The 21,793-nt window shown below is 44.6% G+C and overlaps 3 protein-coding genes and 1 long non-coding RNA gene across 13 annotated transcripts in view; 3 read left to right on the top strand and 1 right to left on the bottom strand.

The window, feature by feature from the left end:
* The window catches only part of HOXB9 (homeobox B9), a 49,452-nt gene extending 39,964 nt beyond the window's left edge, over positions 1 to 9,488 (top strand). The window contains exons 2-4 of one of the 2 annotated variants that reach the window (XR_013390428.1): positions 5,917 to 6,940; positions 7,913 to 8,312; positions 9,439 to 9,488. The gene's annotated coding sequence lies outside the window, so the exon portion shown is untranslated. Of the gene's footprint in view, positions 1 to 5,916; positions 6,941 to 7,909; positions 8,313 to 9,438 lie in introns of both variants that reach the window. The other variant, XR_013390427.1, reaches the window with a different exon arrangement.
* A 690-nt stretch (positions 9,489 to 10,178) lies between these two features.
* On the top strand, positions 10,179 to 17,818 carry HOXB7 (homeobox B7). 2 transcript variants are annotated; one of them, XM_028702564.2, is made up of 3 exons: positions 10,179 to 10,499; positions 11,663 to 12,017; positions 16,627 to 17,818. In XM_028702564.2, the coding sequence occupies exons 1-3, from the start codon at positions 10,497 to 10,499 to the stop codon at positions 16,878 to 16,880; spliced, it is 612 nt and encodes a 203-aa protein (XP_028558397.1). In that variant the 5' UTR covers positions 10,179 to 10,496; the 3' UTR covers positions 16,881 to 17,818. The 2 variants fall into 2 exon arrangements, with proteins under 2 accessions (XP_028558397.1, XP_028558396.1); XM_028702563.2 differs by lacking the exon at positions 10,179 to 10,499 and having other exon boundaries at positions 11,473 to 12,017.
* Positions 15,255 to 21,793, bottom strand: part of LOC144325130 (uncharacterized) — a 43,108-nt gene continuing 36,569 nt past the window's right edge. For 3 of the 5 annotated variants that reach the window (XR_013390431.1, XR_013390430.1, XR_013390429.1), the window contains 3 exons: positions 19,110 to 21,749; positions 17,815 to 18,016; positions 16,466 to 16,857 (listed from right to left, as the gene is read on the bottom strand). This is a non-coding gene — a long non-coding RNA (uncharacterized LOC144325130). Of the gene's footprint in view, positions 15,594 to 16,465; positions 16,858 to 17,814; positions 18,017 to 19,109; positions 21,750 to 21,793 lie in introns of those variants that run through there. The other 2 variants (XR_013390433.1, XR_013390432.1) reach the window with 2 other exon arrangements.
* HOXB3 (homeobox B3) overlaps positions 20,878 to 21,793 on the top strand; it is an 86,402-nt gene continuing 85,486 nt past the window's right edge. For 3 of the 4 annotated variants that reach the window (XM_077917348.1, XM_028702537.2, XM_077917347.1), the window contains exon 1: positions 21,003 to 21,142. The gene's annotated coding sequence lies outside the window, so the exon portion shown is untranslated. Of the gene's footprint in view, positions 21,143 to 21,793 lie in introns of all 4 variants that reach the window. The other variant, XM_028702541.2, reaches the window with a different exon arrangement.

Raw genomic sequence — 21,793 nt, 5'->3', positions numbered from 1 at the left:
AAATATAATGCAGCTCTGATAAACATATCTTGCCTTACAACTCATTCGCACGGCCAATAAGCTTTCATGTAATGATCCTTCCCCAAAGTGACTTGTCCTACATATTTCAATTAGAACCATTACCAACTGGGAAAGGGATATCCATGTGCTGTTTTTAATAGTGTTTTTCAATTACCCACAACCAAAAAAAATCTAAATAATGAGGCCAGAAACAAACCAACCACGATTTTCTTATAACACAAACCTTGAAATGTAAAGTTGGCTGATGTCAAAAATAAAAATAAACGCTCTGTTTTGATCATGGTGATGATTTCTTATTTTATTTTGGGGGGGAAATATATTTTTTAAAAATATATATTTTCAAGCTCTGGAAAGAGAAGGGGGAAATGATCGCTGGATCTAAGTGGAATAGAAGTGGGAGCGGGGCTTGTCATAAAAGAGAGAGCGAGAGAAGAAAAGTCTGCGCGGTAGGGCTGCAATAAAAGAATATGACCGCCATAAAACTTTATAGGGTATAAATTTCTGAAGGTTAAGGAACTAAGCAACTGTAAAGCAAACAAGAGTAGAAAACTTTCAGAAGCTCCTAAATTACTAGAATGTCTTCAGAGAGAGAGGAGGTGAGGGGGGTGGAAGAAGTAGACAGACATTTGTGCCTTGTTTACCCAGAAATTGGGGGCACTTTTATAATAATAATAAAAATAATGTTTTTAGGGAGAGAGAGAAAGAGAGAAAGAGAGAAAGAGAGAAAGAGAGAGAGAGAGAGAGAGAGAGAGAGAGAGAGAGAAAGAAAGAAAGAAAGAAAGAAAGAAAGAAAGAAAGAAAGAAAGAAAGAAAGAAAGAAAGAAAGAAAAGTCTACATAATTTATCCTCCTCTTGTGAATTCTGTGAAAATCCAGCGTTCTGGATCGCTTCGCCCTTTGTGTGGCGCTTCTTATCACTTCCAAGCTGCCAGCATCCTGGATCATAAACTCACAACAAACACACACAAACACATACCATCATATATATACACACACACCCCAAAGTTCTGGCGAGACGTCTGGGTTTAGAAAGCCTTTCTCCCCTCTTTTTAATCTATTTACAACCCGAGCTTTCCCCCATCGAGAGCAGAATACTTCAATTGTTTAGTCTCGGGTTTTGAAACAATGGTGGATTATTTTTTTTCCCTTCCCAAAAGCGAAATCCCAGCCTCTGGCTTTTATTGCTCTGAAAACGACCGGCTGAGAAGCTTGAGGTAGGGCTGGGTGGGGTGGAATTATTCTTCACCATCACAAATATACACGGGATCTTATGATTTCAGAAATGATTTATCGTGTGCAACAAGACTTTAAAAGGCACACAAAGGGGGAGAGACAGAAAAAGAAAAAAGAGATCCATAAAAGCGCGCGCGCGCACACACACACCAAATCTTCATCTCCCACCTTCTCTTATTATTGGCTTGTACGTTTCTAAAAGCGCCTTACTTGGAATGGTCGTTAGATGGCGCTGTTACTCCACTTTTAGAAATCACCGAGCCAGTAGTTTATTGGATTTCTTTCCCTCTCGAGTCCGCAACACCTTGATTTCATTAGGAACAATAAACGGAATTGCTGCTCAAAACCTTTGTGAATAAATCCTCCAGCATAAAATATAGGGTTAATTATGGCGATTTTGAGGTTTCTTCTCGAGAAGGTTCTTATATGTTCATGGTTCTTATATGTTCAGTCCATTGGAAGAGAGACATCCACAAAGATTTTAAAAGCTTGCTGCACAAATGCAGCAGGAAGATCTCCTGCGCAAGCCCCTTTGCAATGAAGAGGGACTGGTGATCTACGGAACAGCTCCAGCACAGCTCCCATTCATGTCCATTTCACGCCGTATGTGTGCGCTGGGTGACCGGATCCTGCCCTGAAGAGGCTATGTGAGTGCGTGGTCAAGGAAGCAAGCAAACGTTTAAGAGCTGAGAAATATAACCTTAGAGGGTGTTGTTTTGCTCCTCCACTGTTTTAGGGCCGTTAAAAGGTTATGGTGCTTATATTACAGTTTCCAAAACAAAACAAAAAAAGTATTTTGCAAGAAAGAAAGCAGATGGATCACAAATTTTGGGAGAGGGCAGGAAATGTCCATTCATTCCACAAGGACCCCATTATACTTTGATGGGAACCTCTGTAGTACATTATATGACGAAGACAATTCAGACAATCGCAAGTCTCCCCCAAAACCTTATAGGATTATTCAATCACTTGTTTTCTTAATGGTCTCACCCAGACATTTTGTGAACCCTGACCACACATATTCCTATGTATGTGTGTGTTTGTAAATATATAAATAAGAAGAGGTGTGTGCTTAAAATGAACCGAAAAACATAGATGAATTTACCCTTTCACGTGACCCTTTATAAATATTTTCTTGGTCTTAGAGCACAAACACCATAAAATTATTCGCTTTAAAAAACCCAAAATACTTTCAGATCTGTTTCGCTGCCCCCCCTCCCCAAAAGCCTCAGATGAAAATGCAAGGGGGCATTATTGGATATAAAACACTTCATTTGTTAGACAGAAATAACATGACCAGAAAACGGAATATTAGGAACGGAACCATTTTAATAAAGGCTTTCTAACGACAGTTTACAGCTTTTGTAGACGGATTTTGAAGAAGAATACAGCAGATTGGTGACATTCGATACACAGTTTTGTTAAAGGGCTCAGAGCCTAATTTTACAACAGTACAAATCCAAAAGGTGGGGGGGGGGGAGAACAAGAAAATGAAATGCCACCCCTCCCTTGCAAATCACCCATTCCACCCCAAAGGCGAATTCCAGCAAATCCTCGCTGTATAAAAGCTGCAATCCTTTAGCCATAAGTAGTTTTGTGCAAATTAATAGGAAGCCTCTTTTAAAAACAAACAAACAACAACAACTCATGGAGCTATAAAGTAATGAGAAGTTACAGTTTACGAAGTGATGTATTTTGGGGAAAGCTTTGCTAATAAATCTTCCCTCCGCTGGGTATTTGTAAATTATGTTCCCACTTTCTCTTGTGGTTTTCTCCCCCACCATAATAAAAACATTTTCCTTTCATCAGAGGTCCCTCGTACAGTATGCCGGTGATATAATGCAAGCGACTGCTTCAAGATCCATTGGCGGCGCTTTGTTGGACATCATGCACTAAACTCTACTGCGCTTGGTAAAAGCGTTAACTTCCAAGACAATTTAGCACTCCGCTCGCCAATCCCTCTCTCGTCTTGATACGCGTGTGCGTATCTATGTGTGTGTACACACACACACACACACACACAGAGAGAGAGAGAGAGAGAGAGAGAGAGAGAGAGAGAGAGAGAGAGAGAGGACGCTAATAGTTAGACTTTTCACATGTTGGTAGTTATGCATTTACAGGTTACTAGTCATACACGAGGATGCCACACTTGTCTATCACGAAGGAGGCTAGTTTTTTGTTAAGATGTCAGCAAATCCTACTGTTCGCAAATTTATACAGACACACTCATCTTCAGGCAATGGTGATGGGAGAAATCATCCCGCTCTTTCCGAAATCTTCTTAGTTTGAAACTTTTGGGCAGCCATCTCCACTCACTAGGGAATAATCCCCACTGGACACAGCGGGGTTTACTCTTGAGCAAGCATGGACAGGACTGTGCTATGGGATCCCGTAGGCGCTTACCTGAGAGTAAACCCCATTGCACTCAGTGGTGCTGACTTCTGAGTAAGCTTGCCTAGGAACTCAGACATTAAATCGTTCACAATAGTGGAAGGGAAGGAAGATCCCGCTCTTATTTTGTTCTATCACTTCGTGAATTTATGGGTTGTTATAATCAAACTTTCTTTAAAAACTCATTTGTTATGCTTAGTGGGTAGTAAAAGAGAATATAAAAAAAACCTTTTAAAAAAGAGAGAGCGAGAGATAAAGAAAAGCTTGCATTTAAGGCATCTTAAGCAGTTAACGCTGCAATTGCGTGGGATTGTAGGTTTGGATCAAATTCCTCTTTTACGAAATAAAGCAAAATAGATTTTACTTGAAAACAAATAAGGCTGGATAAGCTTTAAATGCCCTTTCTTTCTTTCTCTCTCTCTCTCTCTCTCTCTCTCTCTCTCTCTCTCTCTCTCTCTCTCTCTCTCTCTCTCTCTCTCTCTCTCTCTCAATTTAGATACAGGACCATAGTCGGAGTTACCTCCTTCGAATGGTACAGCTTTAAATATTGTTTTCAACATCAAACCTTTTAAAGTTTAAAGGGATTCTGTTAGGTTTCGGGAATCTTTATTGCGGGTGTTCTGGGGGTCTGAGATGCGTCTGTTTTCGTCTTTAAGGTGTAAACAATATAGGGCTGCTGGGATGATGGCGTGGGTAGTGGGCGGGAGGAAGAATTTAGATGGACCCAGGGCAAGAGGAGACAGGTTCGAATACCCCAAGAATTGGGGTATCTCAGCTTAAATGTGTTGTAGAAAAGAACTTCATGTGGGGTGGCGGGAGGGGGGAGAAGAGGAAGCTTATGGGGATGCTTCTATTTGGAGAGGCGGTGATGGTTAGGACAGAGGTTTATCAGAGGTGGGGGTCCAAGAGGAAGCTCCGATGTCTTATGATCTGAGGAAACGTCTTCATAATAGTTGCTGACTACGTTAAAGGGTTCCTAGAATTTACCCCCTGTGTGCTTATATCGAGAGAAATTGTCGAGTTAGCATGTTAAAAGCTGAAAGCAACTTTAACAAACGTCAGTATAAAACAGAAATACACTTCCCCCCCCCATATTCCACCCCCTTTCCAACCTCACCCCACACACCTCTCAACGCACACCCAGTGTTAAAAGCACCTGGTGTTCTAAGTTTTCTGGGGGTGGGAGGTGGGGTGACGGTGCTGAGAATGGGCTATTATGAATGCCCATAAATGTGGCGTTTTGGAGGTGATAAGAGACGCAACATCGCATCTTCTCCTATGTGGAAGGAAAGGGAGGGAGGGAGGAGGAGGAGGAGGGAGAACAGGAGGGTAGAGGCGGGGGGGGGGGAATAGTAGAGAGAGCCGAAAAGTCAATGTTATATATGAAAAACTATAATCATTTTAATTCAGTATTGACACCCCAACATCTTGCGATAATGGAGTTTAGGCGCCAATCGAAGCCTGGGTTTTTATAGCAGTAGGGGAAAGAACTCGTAAAAACCCTTTAACAGCTTTTTATGTAGTGCGATATAACCAGCAAGAACATCTCCGGGTGTGCGCGTTTTTATTTATTTATTTAGTTGTTGTTTTGTTTTTGTTTTTTATTTTATTTTATTGCGCTTTATAGTTTGTTAAACAGTTTACGGCCCCCTCTTTTTCTGGGGGGAGTTTTTTTTTTTTTTAACAAATGGGCCATTTCTTTCTTTTCGTGCTGATAGTTAAACCTTTATCAATAATAAGGAAATTGATCATTAAAATGTTAAATCTGACTACCTCGTTTGTTTTAAAATATGTTGAGGCTACAGGACGTCGTACGATTTGATAACTTGGTATTAAAATACCAATTACATTTATAGGAGGCTTTTAGAAAAAAACGGGTAGCAATTAAATCCGGCCTCTTTTTACAGTTTTCCAAAGCAACCCTGACATTTTCCAAAGGCTAAAACTGCCTCGTTAAAATAAAATAAAAAAAAATTTAAAAAATGGAAATTAACGATGGGAGCGAAGCCTCTCTTTAATTTTCCAACCCTCCCCAAATATCAATCTTTTGGGTGGGCTTAGGTAGATGATTTGTCGTGAGGCGAGAGATATCTCATTAACGTAGATAGTTTAGCATATTTAATCTCTATATTTACCCCACCCCACCCCCCTCGCTCCCTCGCTCTCTCGCTCTCTCTTGCGCGCGCCCTCTCTCTCTCTCTCTCCCCCTCGCTCTCTCTCTCTCTCTCTCTCTCTCTTTCCTCCTCTGTCTCACTCTCCTTTCTGCTCGCAGGCTGTTCAGAGTCCGTGTGGAGTACGTGGAAACCAATAGGATGACGGTTCCGTAATAGATGCAAATGATCCAGAAAAGACACTGGGAAATATGAACAAACTCATTTGCTCCGAAGTAAATCACGGAAAACTGTTTATGAACTGGCACCTCTCCTTGGAAATGTAAAGCGAGAACTCTTTTTAAGTGCCGATTTTTTTTTTTAGGGGGGGCTGAAGAAGAAGGAGGGGGGAAAGAAGAAAAAGGAGAAGAGCGAGAGAGAAAGACAGAGCGAGAGAGAGAAAGAGAGAAAGGAATAATAATAATAATAATAGCAATCACAACAACAGCAACAACAACAACAACAGCAACAACAATAAAAAAGGGGAATCCGAGACCATGTACTGTGGCAAAGAGTTTTGATTCAATCCTCGGGATTTTCCCCCCCTTCCTCCTCTCTTTTAATCTATGTATATCTGTATGTATCCCTGGAAACCACAAAGACTCGTGGGTTAGCATCTCATCGCTTCCATCTGATTCCGTGGCTAAATATCCTGTGGCTTTTTGATAGACCCTCACCTTGTTACCTGCCTCTTTACCTATTTAAAACAAGCTATTTATATGACAATGAGCTCCTATTTCGTCAACTCCCTCTTCTCCAAGTACAAAACCGGGGACTCCTTGCGCCCCAACTTCTACGACTGTGGCTTCGCCCAGGAGCTCGGAGGGAGACCGACGGTGGTGTACGGGCCGAGCACCGGGGGCACCTTCCAGCACCCCACCCAGATCCAGGAGTTCTACCACGGAGCATCGTCTCTCTCCAGCTCCCCTTACCAACAGAATCCCTGCGCCGTAGCGTGCCACGGGGACCCCAGCAACTTCTACGGCTATGACCCGTTGCAGAGACAAAGCATCTTCAGCGCCCAGGAGTCCGACCTGGTGCAGTATCCCGACTGCAAGCTCGCCTCCGCCGGCCTGGGAGAAGAGGCGGACAACTCGGAGCAGAGCCCGTCTCCCACGCAGCTCTTCCCGTGGATGAGACCGCAAGGTGAGGAGGAATCCTAGAAAGGGCCCGCCGCCGCCGCCCAGCCACGGCCGAGGCATTTTCTGAACCCATAAAACTAGTTAGCCCTCCTTTTTTGCCCACCTCTTCTTCCACGATCTTCCTCCCTCTCCAACTCCCCTCCCCTCGCCCCCAACCCTCGGTTACTTTTTACTGTTTTATGAGCGTAAACTTTTGCACCTCTCAATTGCTTTATCGCTTAATTACCCTGAAAGGGGAGCCTTTTTCTCCTGAATGGGGAGAACTGGACTTCTCTCCCCCCCCTCTTTATTTCAGTGTGTGAGAAGCCTTCCCTAAAGTTTATGGTACTTTTACAACCTCCGAGACCCCCTTTTTGTGTCTCTCCTTCACCTCCTCCCTCCTTCCTTTCCTCCCTCCCTCCCTCCCGGGCCCTTAGTTGTTATCTTTTAACCCTCTGGAGAGCTGGTGGGGAGTAGGAGACGGTGGTGGCATTTACACACACACACACACACCTCTGTATAAAGGAACTGGCAAAAGAGGGTTCTTGCAAGTAAACTAAGATGCTGCTCGGGGGCGCGCGGGTGGGTGGGTGTGTGGGGGGGGTGTTCGCCAGAAAATGACCCGGTTAGGGGGAGAGAGGGGGGAGTGTTGGGAGCAATATTTCCTTTCAAGAAAGCAGGCTGGTATTGCGGGGGGGGGGGGCGGCTAGAGCGCATTTGTGGTCCTCGATGTCTCCCTCCACCCTTCCCCGGATAATCACCCTCCCCCTTGCAACGTTAGAGAAGGGCAGTTCCTCCCTGCCTTTGTGTGTGAGTGTGTGTGTGTGTGTGTGTGTGTGTGTGTGTGTGTGTGTGTGCATCCCTCCTCTCTCCTGCGCTCTCTGCCCCCAAAGCAGTTTTATGTGTCTTCTCTCAACCTCCCTTTTTTCTCTCCCTCTCTCCTTCTCTCTCTGTGTCTCTCTCCCCCTCCCAACTCCCTCTCGCAACACCCCAGCAGCCGCCGGACGGAGGAGAGGCAGGCAGACGTACAGCCGCTACCAGACCCTGGAGCTGGAGAAGGAATTCCTTTTTAATCCTTACCTGACCCGCAAGCGGAGGATCGAGGTGTCGCACGCTCTGGGACTAACCGAGAGGCAGGTGAAGATCTGGTTTCAGAACAGGAGGATGAAGTGGAAAAAGGAGAACAACAAGGATAAGTTCCCCAGCAGCAAATGCGAACAGGAGGAGCTGGAGAAACAGAAAATGGAACGGGCGCAGGACGCGGAGGAGGCCGGAGAAGCACAGACGGGGGACAAGAAGTAGGAGCTGGAAGAGTGGACAGGCAAGCCCCAGGAAAAAAAGAGAAAGAAATAAAGAAAAAGCCCCAACCTTTCGTCCTTCCATTAATGCCAGTTAATGTGAGAGGTGGTCGGGGTGGGCTGGGGTGGGCTGGGGTGGGGGGAATCTCAACACTGCTTAGGGGAGGAGGGGGGGGAAACTCCCCTTTTATTGCTGTAAAACAATATAGCTGTGAGCGTCCTCTTCTCCTGGTTGTCCTTTGATACCCACAATGAACTATATCTATATTTAAAAAAAGAAAAAAGAAAAAGAAGACAGATTCTTGGAGTCTTTTTAGCCTTGTTGCTCTTTTTTGCGTTTTCTTGCCAGTTAAGAATTAGTAATAGTGTAATGCAATAGCTTCTGTTAACCATGACTGTGAAAAGGATTTCCTTCCCTTCACCCCCGTCTCTCTCTCCCTCTCTCTCTCTCTCTCTCTCTCTCTGCCCGCCTCCCCATCCTTCCTTCGCTCCCTCATTAGGAGACACACACTTCTCAGTGCTGTGGAAACGATGTACAAATGATATACTGCACTTTGGGAAGACTTACTTTCTTCTCTGCCTTTCTGTTGTTGTTTTTAAAACTTTCCCCTCTCTTTCGCTCCGTCCTGCCCACTCATATTATATATATATAAATATAAATATATAGAGAAATTATGTGAAAATGATACATAGTGCACTTTTAAATCAACATCTCTCATCTCTTCTCCCTCCCTCCCTCCTCCTCCCTCCTCCCTCCCTCTCTCTCTCTCTCCTCTCTTGTTGTGGTTAAACTCTTCAGGAGGTAGCTCTGAAAACACACACCCGACAACATGAAACTGCCTATTTATGCTGTAGTCGTCTCTTTTTTTCCTGTGGTTCATTTCCTCCCTTCCTATTTTGGGGTCCCGTTTTTGGCTTTGTTTCTGCGTTTGTCTTTTTAAGTGTATCTTTAAAAAAAAAAGGAGAAAAAAATAAATAAAAATTAAATAGAGAGGTCCCCCCTCCCCTTTTCCTTTTAGTTAGCATGCACACAGTGGAAGAAGTTGTAAAAAAAAAAAAGTATTTCCCCTCTCCCTGGGTTTTTTTGGGTTTCTTTCTTCCCCCTTAGGTTTACTGTGAAAAAAAAAGAGAATGTATACTGTATCCGTGAATTACTTTATGGGGAGGGCGGGGAAACTAATGCTATATTTTGTTGTTCTCTCTTCACTTTGTTCTATTGTCGAAGCTGGAAGCGGCGGAAGAAAGGAGTTACAATAAAGTTTACAAGCCACAATTTCCCCCGTGACATTGTTCTTTTCTTCACCCTGCCTTAAAATTTCCTCTGGGACGTCTTGGAGAGAAAGTTAAAAAAAAACCAGTAAAACCCCCCAAAACCGACCCAGCCATTCCTACTGTCACCCAAGGAAGCCTTTGGAGAGACACCGAAGGAACTCGTGGCTTCTGGAGAACATTGCAGCTGAAGCGGAGCAAGGGGAAAAGCGAAGGGGGAGACTTGGTTGTCCTTTTGAAAAGTCCTGCAAGCATGTATTTCATGCCCTGTGATGATGGGGAGGTTTGATGGAGGCTCTCTGTGCCAGGAAACTTCTAAGTGTGTGTTGGTGTGTGTGTGTGTGATTGTATTCTGTCACCGCTGGATTCCAGCTCCCTTGTTCCTATGGTGGCGATTCTCCCCCTCTCTGGGTCTCTCGGAGTCTGTGGCACGTTGTCAGTTTGGCTACCCTCGGCCCCCTCCCATGATGAGCGTAAGCATGATGTATACAACCTTCCTATTCGACCCCCCCCCCTCTTTTTTTGCAACTTAACCTTGAAAAGAAGGACCTCTGCCAATCTCTTAACTGCAAGGCCATCTTTATTCTTATTTGTCATAGAAGGCTTTGATAAGTTTCACTGGAAAGTGTGCCTCTCCATTTCTCCCTCCCCCCTCCCCCTCCCCCTCCCCCTTTCTTTTGGAAGCCTTCCTTGCTTCCCCAGCAGAAAGCAGAGTAACCAGCTGGTCACATTTTCCTTCTCACTGTAATTGAGTCCAGCAGAAGAGCTGACACGCTTAAATAGAGATCTGTTGTAATCTTTCCTCCTCCCTCCCCTTCTCCCCCCCCCTCCTCTTCCTCCGCCACCAGAAAAAGCAAAGCCAGCTCCGAGACCCAACGCCTGTGGCAGTGGAATAAATTACATGCATAACTGAACGGCGTTTAGAAGGGGAAATAGGCAAGCTTGGGGGGGGCGGTCAAAAGAGAAATATTAAGTATCACTGCGGTGGGGGGCCGATTTGTTGGCGGCAGTCAGATGGTGAGTCCTTTTGTGTGTGTGTGTGTGTGTGAGAGAGAGAGAGAGAGAGAGAGAGAGAGAGAGAGAGAGAGTGTGTGTGTCAATGGAACTGTATAGTATATCTAGAGAAACCCGCCCCGAGGTCGTGGGATAGGGAGGGCTATATACCTAGTCTGCCTTTTTATCGTGTATGTGCGCGCGCGCGCGCGCGCGCGTGAGAGACAAACACACAGAGAGAGTGTGTCTGTATGAAAGAGAGAGTGAAAGTATGTGTGGGAGAGTGTGTTTGTGGGGGGGGGGAGAGGGGCAGGGAAGGACTGGGGAAGGGGAGGAGGAAAGTAGTCTACTCGTGATCAAAAAGGACAGTCTCCTACTTTTACCTGCTTCTTTATAGAAGAAAGAAAGAAGGTATACTATCTCGCAAGAGGGGTCTCCTATGCTAGCCTCATTGGAATGAAGGCAACCCACGCAGACTCCCATTCATTGCGTTGAAGCTTGCCCGGGAGAACTTCCCGCTAGCTGTTTTTACCGACAGAATGGGTCCTCCTCACCCCCTCCCTCCTTTTTCCACTGTATTTTTCTGCCTCCTTTTCCTCTTCCCACCTCTTCCCCCCTCCCCTGCCCACCTTGCAGGTCTCTTCATATATTCTTCTTTTCTGTTCTCTCTTGCCCTACCGCCCCCCCTCCCCGTCCACAACCACTGCGCCCGCTTTTCCTGCTAGTCTTACTTGAGCAACTGATATAACCGGTGGCTTATTGACTCGTGTGCACATTTCGTCTCCTTCCCGCTTCTATCTTGGGAGGTTTTGTATCCTATCATCAATAATGCATCGTATTTTATAAATCCCAACCAGTGCTCCATACTGTGTTTTCTCTCTCTTCCTTTTCCATATTACAAGGGTGGGGGGGACACAGCTTGGGAGGTGAAGGATGGGGGGGGGGAGGGAGCGTTGGAGGGGAGGGAGGAAGCTAGGCGCGGATTGGCTCTGCCCGAATCACGTGGACCCGAGTCACATGGCCAAGGGAGGAAAAAGGGGGTCCTTTTTGGTGTAAATCTGGAGTCTAATTCCGTAATATATCACGGTACCTCGTAAAACCGACACTAAAACGTCCCGGCCTACAAATCACCCGGCCAGATTATGAGTTCATTGTATTATGCGAATGCTTTATTTTCTAAATATCAGGCCGCAAATTCGGTTTTCCCCTCCGGAGTGTTTCCTGAGCAAACTTCTTGCGCATTCGCTTCCAATGCCCAGCGCAACGGGTATGGCTCGAGTTCCACGGCCTCTTTCGCTGCTTCCATGCCTGGTCTGTACCCCAACGGGGGAGGCATGCACCCCCAAGCCCCCGGCATGTATTCCAGCAGCTACGGGCTGGAAGCCGCCTCTTTCAACATGCACTGTTCCCCTTTCGAGCAAAACCTCTCCATGATGTGTCCGGGAGACGCGTCCAAGTCCAACTGCAACAAAAGCGACCAGAGAGACGCGGACTTGCGGCACGAAAACAACTTGCGGATATATCCTTGGATGAGAAGCACAGGTGAGAGTCCTCTGAGGTGGGTGGGTGGGGAGGGGGAGAGGAAACCTGGGGGGAAAAGATGCTATAAATGCTTTTGGTGGGAGGGGAAGTTGTGTTTGGGGATGTGCGGAGGGGGGGGGGGGAGGGAAGAGGATGGTGCTGAGCTCTCCTTTTATGACGTTTGCCTCCAAAGGAATGAATCTCTCTCTTCTCCTCTCTCTTACTCTTTCTCTCTGAGACCCCCCTCAAGGAAGCAACCCTTTCATACATACATACATACATACATACACAAACAAACAAATAAGCAGCTTAAATATTTATTAGCTCGGCTGCTCCTGCTGCGGGCTTCCTCTACGCCAAGGAAGGTAGTGTGTTGGGATTACAGAGCTGTACGATAATAATAAAAAGGGGGGGAGAAAAGGAAACCCACCCTTCAAGTCTCCCCCCCCTCCCCGCGCCATATATGCATATGTTTATTTATTCCTCAGCAGTTCCAAAGAAAGGAAACTTGGGAATAAGTTTCCATGGAATACGGCTCAGGGCGTTGTGGTGGGTGTCGTTTGGTTTTGCTGGGGGTGGGGGGGGGGCTGTATACAACGTTAGCCCTTACTTTCAGTAGACCCATTGGAATGAACGGGCCTGTCTGTGTTCGCCACGTCCATTCATTTCAGTGGGTCTCTCCTGAATAGGACGGACGTTGGACACGACCCCAGGAAGAAGAAGAAGGAGAAAGACGCAAGGAGGGAGGCAGGAATCGAGTAGGGGCCGGGCAAGACAGAGGAGTGTGCGGTTGTTGTCGTCGTTCCGCGATATTAAGAGTTTCGCTTAATTTGCTCAAGCACCGCTGCTAAGTCGACATTCCTTCGGAACTGGAGTTGCCAGCAAACATGTCGCCCGTCTCTTCCCCTCGCTCTTCATCAGAACCTGCGGGGGCCCCCGGGGACTTAAATGACTTCTTCTGGAAGAGGAAATCGGAAGGGAATGGAGTGATCAAAGGAGAAAGCGGAGGGGCGGGGGCGTACAGTATATCTGCCCTACTCAAATTTGCTTGTGGCACTTAGGAGCAGAAGCGTGGAAAAAAGGCTGCAGTCCTATATACCCAACTGACTTGGTAGTAAGTCTTACTGAACTCACGGAGACTTACTTCTGGGTAGGGGAGTACTGGGCTGCACTGTAAGTGGCTGGTTTACATTTGTGACTCTGGTGGGGCGCCAAAGGTTTCTGTAGCAGGAGGACAAATACCTCGCGCTTGTTACATCTAGTCCCCCCCTCCCACCAACCCCAATTGTGTGTGAATCATTGACAAGAACCAACCCTGTAATCAATCTGTCTGTCTTTCTCTCTGTCTGCTCTTGGCATTATTCTTAAAGCCAACGTGGGACATTTGTTTTCCCTCTAAATTTGCCAAGGCACCTTACGAAACAGAGAGGGGAGGGGGTGAACCCACCGAAAAATGGTGTTTGATGCACAAACCTGCTTACTCATATTAGATGCCCATAAGCCTATTGAATGATGCCAATGCCCATCTTATTACGAGAGCGACAGAGGGGCCAGATAAACATCACCTTGTCTGCTAAGGCTTAGGTGATGCCTACCTCCACAACCAGCTCTAATTGACACCAAATCCTGCAACGGCACCAGTAGAAAGGAACATTTTAATAGGACCGACCACAATCAGCTTTGCTGGATGAAGGTTTTCGAGTTGCACAGAACGCTTCTTCAGGCTTGATGTTCCAGGGGAAATTAATCAGAAATGGAGAAATGCAGTGCTAAGCCTCACTTAAGCCTGTAGACTCTTGGGTCTTAAGTTACCCGGGAAAAGCAGGATGGGGGTAAAACATTGGAAGATGGGGCTATTGAGCTACCCACACCCACCCCCCACCTGATGTGAAAGGGATTGCAGGTGTAGGAAAGACTTCTGCTGGCCTTCTAGCAACTGAGCAAATTGTAATGTTTTCATTTTGTTACCAGCGTTTGTATTAACAGGATGCCCGTGCCCACTGGCGTTCTTGCTAGCCAGTTCCCTGTTTGCTCTTTCTCCAAGGCTGACCACAAGCGCTTATAGGTAGCTGGGAAATGTGGGGAGATACTTCTGGAAAACCTTCGCAACACTTCCCCGTCCTCCGGACACGCTGAGAGCAAAGGTGTTGTGGTACGACTAATAGTATAGATAAAGGGGCACTGTGAGGAAGGGCGCAGGGCAATGAAGAGTATTTTGCCAGTGGCCGGTTGCTAAATCCTTTATTATTATTTAATTGCATGGCAACAAACACAAATAGGTAGAAGATGAACAGGTAGAAATATATCTGCTGCAAAATGTAGGGCAGTTAGGTTAGGAGCCCTGGGTAGTGGAAATTACTGAAGGAACTCTACCAGCCCTTCCTCTCGCCCACCCCGTCCACATCCCCTGCGATTTGCCAGGCAAGTCCTCTGATAGTGTGATAAAGGAGTTATCTTTAAAGACACATCGTCTGCGACGCAGCTTTTTAGTACTCTTAGGAGGGCGAGAGCAAACATTCCAGGCCGGGACTATATGCAGATTGCAGCAAAGCAGACGTGGAGCGGGGGGAGGGGGGGAGGGAGGAAGAGTGGGAAGGAAAGAGGCACATCAAAGCAAAGTTCTCAAAGACCTAGCCTAATAGGTTGGTTTCTCCTCGCTTATTACCTGATCCATAAACTGTGGTTTACAGATGATATATCAAAGCGCAAATTTTGTGTGTGTGCGCGCGGGTCTGGAGTGGAGTGGTGGGAGACACGGTTTAGAATAACCCTCTCCTTTCTCCCCACTTCATTTGAAACACAGTGGTGAAGAGTTGGGGGGGTGGGCAGGAAAGAGGGGGCTGAGTGTCGTGTGGGTTGGTTAGGTGCTGAAAAGGACTCTGAAAGCTCTGATTGCCGTCTGTAGAAGACGACGCGGTATCGTTGCTAAGGGTGGCTTCCTTGCCAGTTCCCAGAACTTACATCGGCCTGAGATCCAGCTAGAGAAGGTTCTTCCCCCGCCCGCCTCCCTCTCTTCTCCACCCCCACCCCCAACCTCCCGTCTTTCTTGTCTGCTGTTGGGTTGGATCTGGGCGATTCCGTTGGCGAAAAGAGAATGTGTCTTGGTTGCCCTATTCAAGAGAAGTTTATGGTGCTCCCGTCAACAGATTTTACAACCCACATTCCACAGACATCTTATCCCCCCTCGCCTTTTCAGCCAGGCGGACTTTTCTACGACTCTTTTCTTGAACAGAAGACTATCGCCGCCGCCCCGCCGCCCCGCCGCCCCCTCCCCCCCTCTTTTTTTGTAAAACAGCAAACACTTCTCAAACCTCCAGAAAGTTTCAGTTGAATGATGTAGCCTCCTTTGGCTGGACAGAAAAATCTATCTGCTCAAAAGCAGGAGTATCGATTCGGTTACGGGATCGTACCCACAAGCGGACTCTAAGAAATGACAGGAAAATTGATTCCTGGTTTGAATCCAGATTCTTTGGAGGCCCGTGTAAAATAGTTGTGGTCGGTGACATGCACGCCTCTTCCTTTGAGGAGTTCCCATGTCCACATACTTTGTCCAGCTTCCGAATTCCCTAATGGAGGGGAGACCAATTTTTCTAGACACTCGGAGAGAAATAAAACACAAGTTGAATTAGGAAGGAAGTAACATTACCCGCGCATTAGCATTGCTGGCTTCCAGAAGCTTACCAGATGTGGAGATGTTTCCAAGGAATTTAAACCCATTCCAATATTTGCTGCATGATTGAGAATTAATCTCACACTTTTGGAGAAGGGAAATAACCTTTTGATAATAATACTTTCCCCACACGCATAAATCTCAAGTATGGGGGGTGGGTTTGAGGTGTGTGTGTGAGATATTTAAAAACACCGGGTTTTGCTTGGGCAAAATGTGAAGCAGTAACAAACGTCCTAAATCCATTATGCTTGAAGTCCTAGGCATCATTTACCCGAGGAGAGGTCCCATTACACTCAATGAGACTTACTTCCGAGTAAACAGGGGGCACGCTCAGTCTTCGCAGCTGATATATCTTGAGAATGTAGAACTGCAAATCTAAAAGGCTACAATAAAGCCTTTGGAAGGAGGCATTCTGGTAATATCCATAATACGTAATGTTACTCTTCCTTTTATTTCGAGAAGAATCGCTTGCTAGTCCGCACAGGCAAAAATAACTTATTCTTGAGGTGCCATCCTGTGCGCAATCCTATGCATGTCTACTCAGAGTTAAACCTCATTGAGTTCAGTGCGACTTACTCCCAGGTAAGCCTGTATAGGGGATCGCAGCCTACAGACTAAGGTTGCAAGCCTAACCTTGTCCTGTTGAATTTAAAGGGGCTTGCTTCAAGGTGATTGGAGATAGGAACAAATTTAACGCGGACAATCTTTTGTGGATTATCATACAGTACATTCCTTCCTGAGTTAAACTCTAAATCCAACCTTTATTTTAAAACAGACAGACAGACAAACAAACAAACGCTTCTTGTTATAAACAAGGCAGACTTAATTTAATTCGAGTTGACTTGACCAGTACAAGTGGGCAGTGAATCCGGTAGGGATAATACAAATTAAGAAGAGAGAACCACAAAAGAAGCAGCGAGCGAAAGGGAACTGACGAGATTCTCACTTATTGTTTCACAGGGACTGACCGGAAGAGGGGACGACAGACCTACACCAGGTATCAGACGCTGGAGCTGGAGAAGGAATTCCACTACAACCGTTACTTGACCAGAAGGCGACGCATCGAGATAGCCCACGCTTTATGTCTTACCGAAAGACAGATCAAAATCTGGTTCCAGAACAGGCGCATGAAGTGGAAAAAGGAAAACAAACCCGCAGGCCCCGGATCAAACGTCCCCGAAAAACCAGATGCTGAAGAAGATGAAGAGGAGTGAAGGGGGAAGAAGGCGGGGGAGAGAGTGAGAGTGAAAGAGAGAAAGAAAAAGAGAGAGCGAGTGAGTGAGTGAGTGAGAGAGAGATGTTGGTGAGAAGAAGCTTCAGCAAAAACTGAACTGTACTGTCCAGAAAAAATAAAAGGAAGAAACGGAATTTTAAAAAAGTGAACCAATAAAGACTGTACATTAAACAAGAAACGAAAACATCTAAGCAAAACTGAAAACAAACAAAAAAATGAATGGCTTATTCTGTTTCTCGACACTTGGAAAACTACCTATATTAACATTTCTCTGCTTTGTTTTTTGTACAACAAAAATGAATAATAAATCTACCTATTAAATGTCTCTTTAGAAGCAAATATAGATAATGTTTTGTTCCCCTGTGTGGGTATTCATATAGTCCCAAGTATTTGTAAATCTTCCTGTTTAAAGAAAAGGGAGGGTCTTTTTCCCCCTTCCCTAATGTAACTTTTTTTTTATTAAGAAAATGGTATATGAAGTGAAAATGTGGACGTGGTTAGCACTTTTTCTTAGAAAAACGTATGAAGGGAACACAACGCTTAACATTAAGACGACTGTTGTACATAATTCTAAGAGATTTCCCCCTTTCTATTCTCCCCTCTCCTCTTCGTAGATTTGTGCCTCTACGTCTGGTTACCGGTGCTGTATTTTTATTTTTCCTTATATTTTCCTTTTGCTTGTTTATTTTTTATTTTTATTTTTTGGTTGGTGTATATTTTTACATGTTGGACAATGGACCACTTCCTTATTGCCGTTACTAGAGGATCTGAAAATTAATATTGTGCTGAGTAAAACTGATGTATATGATAGGTAGCAAATAATTTAATAGTTGGCCAAGCCTTTTTATTCGTATTATGTGATTACTATGCGTAGAGAGAGGGAAAAGAATCATTAAAAAAGAAAATAACCTTACTGAATAGACTGAAGTCGTGTCCATTAATGGGGTTTTCTTCATTTTGGGGGAGCTGGGTGGATGGGGTCAGTTGCTCCCTGTGAGCAGAATCCATGGGAGGGGGGCGGTGGTTCTTGTAGAAGTCCTTTGTCATGCGCAGCCCCTTCCTTGTTTCACTTGCGCAGGAGACCTTCCTACTGGATTGTGGCCTGAGTGAGCGAATCTTAAAACGTAAAAGAAAGGGGGGGATCTTTCTACTTGCAAACTATATTCATGCCGTCTTTCTTATTTCCTTCAAGGTGCGCGGTATGTGTGTATATATTCAGATATGTGTGTGCTTGCATGCATATATATATATATATATATATATATATATATATATATATACACACGCACATATGCGCACACATATCTTAATTCTACCGTAATAACATACAACTCTGTGTTGGCCATACAACGTTATCCACTGTTCTAGGAGAAAGAACCGTGACTAAAAATGTAAGACGAGTTGCGTCTATTTGATGATTACATCGGTGGACCATCCTTCCCGCTTTGATCTTTCCAGTCTCCACATAAGCAGGAAAAGAAGAAATAACAGCATCAACAACAACATAAGACTCCCTCGATTTGAAAAAGCGAAGCCACCGTCTTAGTAGCATTGGGTGTGCTTCCTTGTATTGCGTTTTTATCGCCTTATTCGGCCTTTTTTTATTATGGGAAAACGTCGCTTCCATCATTAGAGTCAAGTAACGCTCAACATCAAAAGAAATATAAAATTAAATGGAAGCAATTAAACGCAGGAAAATAAACAAGGCAAAAACCATATTAACCAATTTCGGGCCCTTTCAACACGTCCTTCTGTTTTACACGTTACACTTTCACAGAATCTAGCAGTTGGGATTTTTCAGTGCTCAGGGATGTGTTGTACATGGGTGTATTCAACCTTTTTAAAAAAATTATACCCCGCCTTTCAACCTAGGACACTCAAGACGACTAACAATACAGCCAACAATGAGAAATATATATGATAATATATAGAAAGGTTAATAATATATAAAGAGACACCTGCCCGTTGCGACAAAGAATTTAAAATAAAATGGACAAAAAATACATAATTTTTAAAATTGTTTTCTTTCCTTCGTTCTTTCTTCCTTTCCTCACACAATAAAATTGAACTGCAAACCATTTACAAACGTACGCACACGTGTGTGCTTTAGTTTTATTTTGATAAAAAAAAATCCTTCCACAAGAGTGTATTTTCCCCTCAGAAATAAAAATATTTTTCAAATAAACAGGAAGGTTTCTGCTATGCTAACCGTATTTTTTCAGAAAGATATTCCAGGGAAAATACCTCCCAATGTCGCTCGAAACGGCGTTCTGAGAGTTTGAAGAAGCAGAAATATAATTATATCATCTCTCTCTCTGCCTATATCTAGCTACCTATCCATAGAACAAATGCACACAGAGAGATAAACATACACACAAATAAATAAATAAATAAATAATATATGTGTTTATAGAGGTATATGCGTGCAATATTTACTATATGGACAAACACAATACACGCGTAGATAGAATTAGCATAGGTTTACGCCATGGCTGGGTGGTTTATATAGGGATATACGCACAATCACACGAACGTATGTGTTTGTTTGTGCGTGTGTGTGTGTGTTTGGGTGTCTCCTTTAAAACAGGTCATATTTGCAGCATCCCTCGTCCTTAAAATAAAAAAGGTCGGTATCCCCACAAAAGCGGAAATGTATATTTGCTTCTCTAGCAATGCAGATTACTGCAAAAGACACCTTTTGCGGCGGCAGATGCGTGTTCTAGAACAGCCGAACCGCCCACCTCGCCAGATTTTGCTGCATTGGACCAGTACTATTGTTTTCGTGGCATGTACCACTGCGGTAGTGGACGTTCCCGAGCGCACTAGTGCGCCTGTGCATATACGCCTGCCTGTTTTTTCCTCGCTTCCTTGTCTATAGATGCGCGTAAGCATGCATACTTCTGCACACACCTCTACAGAAACGCCCTACACTTATATATATATACATATATGCATATACATATATATATATATATGCATGCATACACACATAGATACAAGCTGGTATATGTACGTGTCCATACATCTCTCTCTCTCTCTGATACTACCTGGGACCTTCAATTATTTTAAACTTCGATTGGGGGTGTGGAGGGGAAGAGAGTCAACATTTTAATTTCTTGGGCAATTCCCGCAAGGGAAATCGAACAGCGTTAAGAGGAAAGCAACAATATAAACAACAACCAGATTGAACTATAGAGCGACATATTTCGACCTCCCCCACTCCACACAAAAAACCACACATTAAAAATAAACCGGAGGTGGACCATCCCCTTCGTCATTAAAGACTACAGGTAAATAACACAATTGCAGAAACCTGAAGCTCAAAGATGTTGCCTGAGGTCTGAAATGCACTTGCAATTCTTTAGTCTTACAAAAGTAGGTTCCTTTAACCTTTCGTATATAAAGGCTTGTGCAAGACCCCCTGCCGGGAATGTGGAGGGGGGGGCGCAGAATCTTTGCATATTCTTCTCTTTGGTTTTTTTTTTTAAAAAGAAAAGATGGCGGCTGAGAAAAAGACTGCTGTTAAAGCAGTCATGAAGAAATGCAATAAATTCCTTGTTGTTTTATGAAAATTTACAACTTTGTGATAGAACTTTATGAGTGGCTGGGTTCTGCGATTGGCCAGAGCTGGTCATGTGGACTGCTAACCGTGAACATGAACTTTTTATGATTTCCCATGTGGTTATTCTACCATTCTTTTGGCCGCTGTACCTTGGGTCGGATCACTGTCCTCTGTAGGACTCTCGCCTCTTTTTACATTTTTTTTTTTTTACTTTCATGTATAAGCTCGATAGGGCTAAAAATAGAGGAGAAGGGGAAGCGCACGCACACACATTACACACGCACGCACGCACACACATCTAGGAATGAGTTCAGATTGCTAATATTATCGATCCTCCCTCTTCCTTTCCTAATCCTCTGTGTTAAATTTCCGTAGTGATTTTTTTTATAATTTTTTTTGGTGTTGTTGTTCTATGCCTAGTGATGGAGAGGGAGAGGGAGAATCTGTACCGGATGGAGGCTTGTGCCATTTTTCAAAGAGGGAAGTTACTCCATTTTCTGTGCAAAAGGACTCGGCAAAGGAAAAGCTCTCCGAAGTCGCAATGGACGGCTATCAGGTTGGGACAATATTTGTCAGCTTACACATTAAAAGCAAACGCAATCCTGTCCCCCTCCCTCCTCCTCTCCACCTCTTCTTCTTCCTCCTCCTCCCTTAATCCACAGAACGACGGGCGCCAAAAGGTAAGTGAATGTATTTATATTTTATTCGAGTTTATCTTATTATTATTTTTTATTCTTTCCTTTAAAAAAAGAAAAAGGTTGCACATACGGTTTTGCCTTTCCCTTTCTATCTTAAATAAGGCTATGGGGATGCAGGGAAAGAACGAATTCACAGTAGGGAAATAGATATTAATAAATGTACATTTCTGTAAGGTATAGAGGGAGGGAGGGAAGGAAGGAAGGAAGGAAGGAAGGAAGGAAGGAAGGAAGGAAGGAAGGAAGGAAGGAAGGAAGGAAGGAAGGAAGGAGAGGGGGAGGGAGTGCAGTTGCTGCTAAATAAGATTTGAAATATTTATGTCACCTGGACTGGAGGTCTAAGGAGAATAGCTGAAGGGAGCTGCATAGTCAAGACTTAAATATAGAAAAATAACAACCCACCCACCCTTAATTATTACCCTACTCCTTTAAATCTATTCCTCTCCCCACGAAGAACGATCTAACCAGACTTGCTTGTCATCGAGTACATCCACTCAATTTAGGAAGTTTTGCACAGAGGCCAGTTCGACGAGGTGCTTCCCTCCAGGGTGTACGGAGACGACATAGGCGATTTCTCTTCGAAGAAGCTGTTCTGTACAATGGAAGCGGGTGGGTGGGTGGGTGGGAGAGCGGGGA

This window comes from Podarcis muralis, chromosome 13 (genome assembly GCF_964188315.1).
Source record: "Podarcis muralis chromosome 13, rPodMur119.hap1.1, whole genome shotgun sequence".
Taxonomy (NCBI): Eukaryota; Metazoa; Chordata; class Lepidosauria; order Squamata; family Lacertidae; genus Podarcis; species Podarcis muralis.
This window is presented reverse-complemented; position numbering and strand designations above follow the sequence as displayed.